Source organism: Tasmannia lanceolata, unplaced genomic scaffold (genome assembly GCF_043159265.1).
Source record: "Tasmannia lanceolata isolate RefF3 unplaced genomic scaffold, GAP_Taslan_0.1 ptg000003l, whole genome shotgun sequence".
NCBI lineage: Eukaryota > Viridiplantae > Streptophyta > Magnoliopsida > Canellales > Winteraceae > Tasmannia > Tasmannia lanceolata.
Window position 1 is genome coordinate 49,412,694 of NW_027518680.1, and position 8,583 is coordinate 49,421,276.

General features: G+C 40.2%; 1 protein-coding gene across 2 annotated transcripts in view; it reads right to left on the reverse strand.

Moving 5' to 3' along the window:
• Positions 1-8,042, reverse strand: part of UPL5 (ubiquitin protein ligase 5) — a 36,427-nt gene extending 28,385 nt beyond the window's left edge. The window contains exons 1-2 of one of the 2 annotated variants that reach the window (XM_077365686.1): positions 7,925-8,042; positions 5,891-7,782 (exon numbers count right to left, since the gene is read on the reverse strand). In XM_077365686.1, coding sequence (XP_077221801.1) covers positions 5,891-7,782; positions 7,925-7,956 — 1,924 coding nt within the window. In that variant the 5' untranslated portion in view covers positions 7,957-8,042. The remainder of the gene's footprint in view (positions 1-5,890; positions 7,783-7,924) is intronic. The other variant, XM_077365691.1, reaches the window with a different exon arrangement.
• Positions 8,043-8,583: the final 541 nt, after the last annotated feature.

Here is an 8,583-nt window from a genome sequence, read left to right on the forward strand (position 1 = left end):
TAAAAAGTGGTAGGGGCAGACCGAAAAACAACTTGGGTAGAAACAGTGAGGAAAGACTTGAGGGCTAGGAACATAACAGAGAACATGACCTTGGATAGGATAGAGTGGAAGAAAATGATCCATGTAGACGAACCCAACTAGTGCAGGATTAAACTTAGTCAATTTGAGCCGGGTAGATCCTTTCACCTTCTTCATGAAAATTTTCTGAAGGATTCATTAGCTGACCCCGGCTAGTTTGGGACAAAGGCTTAGTTGAGTTGTGTGTGTGTGTGTGTGTGTACTTGCTTCTCTCTGAAGAGTCCAAATAGCACTCACACCCGCTGTATTATCTGCTGAGGGGCGACCAACTAGTAATAGCTATCCCCCTATCTTCACACACACCTGTTAAGGTTGAGGAGCTCCTGTTTGCTTCGAGCCTAATCGATCAGTAGGGAAATAATCAGCGGTAGGAGATGACATCCACTCGTCAAGCACTAATCTCTCGCCAACTCCGATTTCGGTATAAGAAGAGGCTATTTCCAGATAGCAGTCTCAACGACCGGTGTCAGGGAGGTGAATGGATACTATCTTGCTAAGGATAGGGTTGTGGAGTAAGGAATAGACGGATTGGGATCAGTAGCATCCAACATTTCTTTCTTCACCGGCAGATCCATCCTCTGATGTAGGCTATCTGATCCACCCAAGAATCCCCTTATATCTTTCTTTCACGAACGACCACGGTGCCGTCTCACTTCGAGTTCCTTCCTTCTTAGTAAAAGATGATGATACGCCTCGGCTTCAGCTGCCTGCTAGGTGATTGAAATCGCTCAAGTCAGTGAGAACTCACTCACCCACCTACTCCTTATCTATCTAATAGATATCTTTCTTCTATCTATTGAATTCAAAAGGCCATCCAATTACTCTTTCTCAAGCCAGCAGACCATTAAAAGAGTGAAAACCCTTTGTATGACTAGGTTTACCTAACAAAAACAGCCTTTACAACTTCAGTAGGGAGTATATCTTAACCGCTCGCTACCGATATAAGTTAATTTACAGGCCTCGAAGACAAACTAAGACATCAATTCATTCTGAACTGCACCGCTGCCGTGTACCTTATTAGTAAGTAACTCTCCGCTCTGTCACAACCAATTGGTAATCCATAGTAGTCAATTCCCAAGTATTCTTGTCTGGGAAAGGCAGGTCATCGAAGATATCAAGGGCGGCTGGCTGTGGCGGATATAGCTGGGAACCTGGTTCAGCTAGAATAACGTTAGTAAGCTCCCATGGTTTCCAAGATGCTCTTCTTACGATCGATCCCAATCCATTTGTCCATTTCAGGGCCACGACCAATGCGATCTGTCCATAGTGAATCTGCACACAGAACCTAGTGCTGCTACCCTCGTTTTCACTACCACATTGTGCTTACCACAACTCTAACAAGTGCCTCTTGTGCTGCTTATCGACTTTCATTGAATGCTGGAGCAAGAACTAGAGGATTCGAACCCAACAATTCCTTTGGAGAGAAAGTCCTCCTAAGGGAAGACAGCATCTATGTACTAGCACTTCCACTCGCTGATTCGATCGGTCTTCACTTCGCTACTGCCCCAGGAGTCCAATACCTTCGCTACTGGTTTCACTCTGGTTCGTTTCACCCTACCGGCGCCTTTCTCCTCCGCTACCGGTTTCCCTTTCTATTCTAAGGGGAACGAGCAGAAATCAGGCCCTTCGGGTGCAACCGAACTTGGTGATATAGTGAAGGGAAATTCCGGGAGCAACCCTAGTGGTGGTAATTTTTTGAGGCTGGCAAACATATTTTGACTCACGAGCTCCTTACCTTCACCAACCCGACAGTGAGAAAGCACCACCACCCTGTCATGGCACTCACCGACAGCAGCTATGCGCCCGACTGCGTTGACACACTTTTTGATCTCCCCCCATGTAGCCAGCACCCAAACCATGTGACATAAGCAACAGGCAGTCTCAACTCCAAAAATTCAAATAAACTGGAAAGGTGCATGCGCGCGGGCGTGTGCGTGTGTGTGTGTGTGATATATTGGTTCCAATTTTTCTTTCGCATGTTTCAAACGAAATGGGAATGGGTTAGAAGAAATTTTGAAGCTTGATTTGGGTAAGGGTTTTACATTGTTTGATGGATTTATATGTTGCAAATCTTATATATATATATATATATATATATATATATATATATATATATATATATATATATATATATATATATATGTGTGTGTGTGTGTGTGTGTGTGTGTGAACGCGCGCGCGTGTGTGTGTGTGTGTGTGTGTGTGTGTGTGATATATTGGTTCCAATTTTTCTTTCGCATGTTTCAAAGGAAATGGGAATGGATTAGATGATTTTTTCTTGAATTTGTCAAATCTAGGCAAATTTTTGGGTCATCTTTGAATGGATATAACTTGCTCATTTCGAAACAAAATCTAGAAAATTTGTGTCAAAATTGAAGCCCGGAAGTCTAGTTTCTAACCAAAAAAAATTAATAAAAAATTTACAATTGTCTGAAAGTTATGAGCAAAATGGAAAAACATGTCTGTTCAGGAAGTCAGAAAAATCTGCTCTGTACTAGAGTTTTGGGTCGTCTTTGAACACACATAACTTAGTCATTTCTGAACCAAATCTAGTGAAATTTGTACCTAAATTGAAGCTCCAGAAGTCTAGTTTCCAACAAAATAAACCTCAGTCAAAACTTTATAGACTGCTAGAAAGTAATGACCAAAATGATGAAATCTATCTGTTGAGGTCAACCGTCGTTTGAAAGTTCTTTGCAAAATTGTAAAACCCATTTGTTCAGGAAGTCAGGTAAATATGGTATGTTCTAGACTTTTGAGTCATCTTTGAACAGACATAACTTAAGTCATTTCTGAACCAAATCTAGTGAGATTTGCACCCAAATTGAAGCTCCAAGAGTCTAGTTTCCAACAAAATAAACCTCACACAAAACTTTACAGTATGTTGAAAGTTATGACCAAAATGATGAAACCTGTCTGTTCAGGACATCAAATCAGGGTATATTTTTAGGTCATCATTGAATGAACAGAACTTGGTCATTTCTTAACCAAATCTAGCGAAATTGTATCCAAATTGAAGCACCATAAATCTAATTTCTAATAAAATAAACCTCACTCAAAACTTTACAATAGTTGACAGTTATGAGCAAAATGGTGAAACCTATCTGCTCAAGAAATCAGGTAACGACCACCTCTGTTCTAAATTTTGTATTGCACTGTCTAAATGTTGAATTAGACTGAATTTTTTATATGATGTAGTTCTATGAGTGTACAATAATCATGTAAAATTTTATATTAATTGGATGAGTAACGGCTTAATCTTCCAGCCTAAAGCTTACCGATTTTAATTGGAAAAAAAAAGTCCCAGAATTTACAAAGCGAATTATATAGGGCGTGTTCGGCAAGGCTTCTCATTCTCACCCTGTTAAACGGGCGAAAAACAGATTGATGAGAATCCTAGAAATGACTATTAGTCACTCCAAAGAATCCTTGCTTTCAGCCTAAAAAGAAGGCAAAAGTTTAAAAACGGGCTTAGCGGGCCGGATTGCCGAACAAGACTTTTTGAGATACTTTTGCGTTTTTCCTTCTTGATGGCTAAAAAGAGGAGAATGCGGTTATTTAATGGTTGCCTAACACGCCCTTAATGTTATGTTGTAAGACTTGCATCTTTTTTATGTGGGTAATATGTTATAATTGCTATGAGTGAGCCGACCTATTCAACTGCGTAAAAGAGAAGTGGAATACAATGTGAAATGTGATGGCAGGTGTAAAATTATTATATTGTATAAATGTTGTGACAATATGAAATTGTGAAATATCATCGCATTGCAGATTATACGAAGTGTTATATTGAAGTGTATCATCGATATTGAATTTCTAAAGTGGGGCAATGTATCATCGACGATCGAGCATTCTTTCTTGAGTGATTAGTTGGCTAGGTTAAAGAGATGGGACAATGCCCAATTACATCCAATTATATTGTATTGTATTGTTTAGAGTGCTTGGTGGCACCGGGCAGATGGCGTATGGATGGACATATATTGAAGTATTATTGCATTTAAATGATCGAACGATTGTTCAAGTGATCGACTGAAAGATTGATTGATTGTGATATTGGCTGTGTCATTAATTGGTATTGTGAGTCCATGAGAGCCATGTTTTGGGAAAGAGCAGGGACGTGGAGTGAAGCAGCAGTAGGTTTTGATTTTGTGACTTATGTACCTATGATGATGTAATAGCTTGGGCCTAGTACGGTGGTTTGTAAATATTAAAATGTTAGTGACCACCACTCTGTTTTGTGAGAGAATGTCACTTTTGTACGGTTTAAGTTTATATATGTAAATATAGGTGGAAGCTTGGCTGTTGTAAGTTAATTGGGTAATTGGTTAACTAAATCAAGTAAATGCCGAAGGAGCATCACAATTTGGTATTAGAGCATTGTTTAGCTTCACTAGGATAGGGTCTTTGGCAGTCAAATATAGAATTAGAGCAATGTTTAGAGATTAAATAGGCCTTAGATTGTATCTAACTAATATTTGCGTCCAGGTCATGCTACATAATGGACCCAGAGAGGAAAGAGAAACCGAGGAAAGATGAGAGATGTGTTTGCCGCCTTGAATAGAATGGCAGCTGTCATGGAACAACAAGTATAGAATAACCTACTGGCAAGGCAACCAGAGCATTACAACAATTGTAACGCCCTCAAGAAATTTAAGAAACATGGACAGCCATTTCTTTCAGGGATCCCCGATGTAGGTGTAGCTAAAAATTGGACTATGCAACTAGAGAAAATCTTCAACTTCATGGGCCGAGATGATAAACAACGAGTGACTTTTGCTACCTTTATAATTGAAGATGAAGCGGAGTATTGGTGGGAGGTAATTGAAAGGAAATGGGAGCAGAATGGAACCCCATGCAATAAGCACTTCCCAGAAAGCGTCTAAGATTAAAATGAAGCTGAGTTTCTTGCGTTCGAGAAAGGGAACCAAACAATTGCGCAATACGAAGCAAAGTTCACCGAATTGGCAAGGTTTGCACCTCATTATATAGAAGGGGAAGAGAGAAAAGCTAAAAAAATTCAAAAGGGATTGAAACCGGATCTCCAAGAGAAGATAAGTGCCATCGAGGTTGAGGACCTTCATAGAGATGGTAGAAAGGGCAATGAAAATTGAGAAAAATATGGAGGAACTAAAATTGAAAAGGGGAAAATCGAGTAATACACGACCTGCAACATCTAATTGATAAAGTGGGGTACCTTTCAAAAAAAATGGCAAAGTGGGAGTAACACGGAAAGTATTAACAAAGCATCGTGTTTTGATAAGGTGGGGAATTAATTGGACAAAGGAATTAACGAGGGAAGGTTAACAATTGATATAAAATGTTATTACGTGAGTGTATGCTTCTCTTGAACCGTAAGCTATGCAAACAGAACAGATATGAGGAAACGCTATGTACTTGTAGCACTTTGGCCTCAAGATAGGTGGCCACAAAAACAACCAGGATGTGCCACGATTCATATCAGTAAGGTATCATATCCTTTAGGAAAAAAGACCAGACAGCTGGTAACTACCCCTTTTAACCTTGTTAAATCTCAATAATATGAGAACACTATTTCTAGAGATGAATTCCTGCCCTTATTTATTGGTTATTTGGATTTCTCAAAAATTCTATGGTCTAGGTCATGACTCCATCTAATTGTGTATTTAGGAAATTTAAGTGGACCAAAACCAGCCCATCCCGTCCTTCTAGACCAAAATCATAAAGTATTGGACAGAATAATCTCAATATTAAATTTTCCTCATGCAAGGCATCAATTTTCACTAGAATCAGTAAGAACAAGAGAAGTATGCACAGTAAATAGTAAAAAGCGCACCAGGATTAGGGTAGAATCTTCTACAGTCATTTGGGCTTGATAGGAAAAGGGCATTTTGAGGATTGAAGATTGCTTGGCATACCAAACAAAACCATTCCCGCAAGACGCCTGGACCCGTAGCTTCCTCATTTTTGAATTCCATGAAAAGGCCACCACGCAAGGACTCAGGTTCCGCATGACCTATATATTCAAATGATTCTGCCAGTAATTGTGACCTGTCTATAAGCATCTCGTGTACATCCTCATACTCATCTCTCATTTCAGGGAACATCATCATCACCAAATGCCTCCTCGACTCAAAATCAGTTACATCCTTATGGGTGAGAATCCAAAGATGATCGTCGCTTCGCTTCGAATGCCTGATAAGAAAATTCAACGAAAACCGCCACGACCTCAGAACAGAGCTAAGTCTCTCTTCTCCACCTTCATAAAGTTTAGAAACACTATTCAACTCCTTTAGAATAGCAAGATATTGAGACCACTCAGTCCACCGACTGTCACTCTCTGATGTTCCTTTCGTAGTCAAAAAGTGTTCCACCTTCTTTAGACACTGATCGATCTTTTTTAGCAACTCCAAGAAATGGCCATGAAGAAAGACAACCTCATCCTCATAACGGTTGCATTTATTACCCCCTTCATATAAAGGAATCGCAATGGGACCCTCACTACCTATCCGGTCTTCAATTGCGCTACATAATGGCTGCAAGAAAGCAGAAAACTCACGGACATCGGCAACCAGCATTGTCGTAGAAGTGGGTGAAGCCATCATACGTTCCAAACCTACAGACAAATCGTCTGCCAGCTCGCTCACAAATGGGAAAAAGTCCCGGATCACAGTCGTGGCCTTTGCATAATCGAAATATCTCGATCCATGAGCAACTCCAATTGATTCCAATAATGTAGCAAGAGCATTCCGACACGAAATGTACAGTGTATGACCATGAGCAGTTAAATTAAGTAACTTACAAAACTCTAACACTATTGACGCACATTGTTTATGTATGGATTGTGGCAAGAAATCAAGATTCGAAGTGAGGAATAACTGAATTGACTCCTCGGCACAACCACGGTTACCTTCAATTGGGGAGAGAAAGAGCATGATAAGTGCAGATGGCGCCCCGGCAAGGTTGAACACTCGAAGATGCCCTAACGCCATCTCACAATTATCTCTCGCCATCTCACAATTATCTCTTACAATATTATCTCTTGCAATATCCCTTGGTGTCATCCGAAGAAACTCTTTCACACGAGACTTAACATTGCGAGGTGATGGTAAGTTAGGGTCACCACGGCAGAGGCGGCAGATGTAAGAGACCATGTCATTGACAACTTGCCATGATCGAGGGTACTCTGTGCTTCGCATTCGGCCGACAAGCTGTAGACCAGCATCATTCTGAACAGCACACTCGGCGAGTGATCGGTCAGTCTGGAGCTGCTTCCCGCGGTAAATAAGCCTTTGCTCAATGATCGGAATTCCAGTAATTTTTTGGATTTGTTCATGGACAGATTCAACTGAATCATCAGAATTAGCATGAATTACGAGCGTATTGCCGCCAGAGATCATCCGAACAAAGAAATGAACAGTAGAGATTGATCTTTCCATCTCTTCGGCACCACTCAACCACGACACAGGATGAGAAACTTTAGAAGATGATGCAAAATCCAATTTTGTTTGTATGAAATCTTCAGAATAATCAATTTTGTCTGTGTTGTCAGTTCCGTCTTTACGTATCCGAACCGAAACTAAATCTGAGCAATCATCGGTGGGGCCATAATCATCCAGTTTTCGCTTAGGAGAGATCCGATCAAGGTTAGCTGTTGGATTTATACATGGGGCTTCGCGGCCAAGAGACATGGCAGGACAGAAGAAAAACCTAAGAAGATTCAAGAACCTGAATCCGAGAAATATTCCATGCCAATCTAAGTCACAAATGCTATAGAGACAAAAAAAAAACCCTAGAATTCGAGATGAGGACCGAACTGGACTGACATAGTAAAAGAGAAGAGAACAGACCGAGTGATAAGGAGTCTTACCGGGTTCGTAGAGCTATATGAGGTTTAGGCATAGCAGGGAGAGAAAAAAGGATAGAGCTTTTCACTTCTCCTTTTTGTGTTTTCTCAGCGTTCTCGCGCGAGTTTGGTAGTGTTTTTCTACTGGTAACCTTCCCCATATAATTGACGAGTAGGTTTTTATCAGTCGTCGTAGTCTTCAGCATCTAATTGATCTGGATCGTCTATTTATCATGACAGATCTTGAATGGCTATATTCTATAATTTGATGTCAGATCGGACGGTTAAGATTTCTCGGATCGTTTTGGGTCATTAGATATGAAGGAGAGCATTGGTGAAGAGCTCGTGGGTGCACTTGAATTGGTGATTATGTGCCATGAAGGATCTCATAGATTAATCTTGCTTTTGTTTTTAAAAATTTTTTTAATTTGACCATTGATTTGATTTGTAGAGATGATCAATTGGATGATTAGGATTATTTGACCGCGATGATTTTCGCTTGAAAAATTTTCACAAGTGTCCCTCACGTAGGATTTCTACAGAGTGATTATGCTAATTAGGCGAGATTCGCAACAATTTCATTAGCAGTGTGCAGCGCTGAAATAGGATCATTTTATTCAGTAACGCTCGTAATTATAGAGCGTTATGATAATACGTGTATATCAACCCCAATTTTCCTCGTC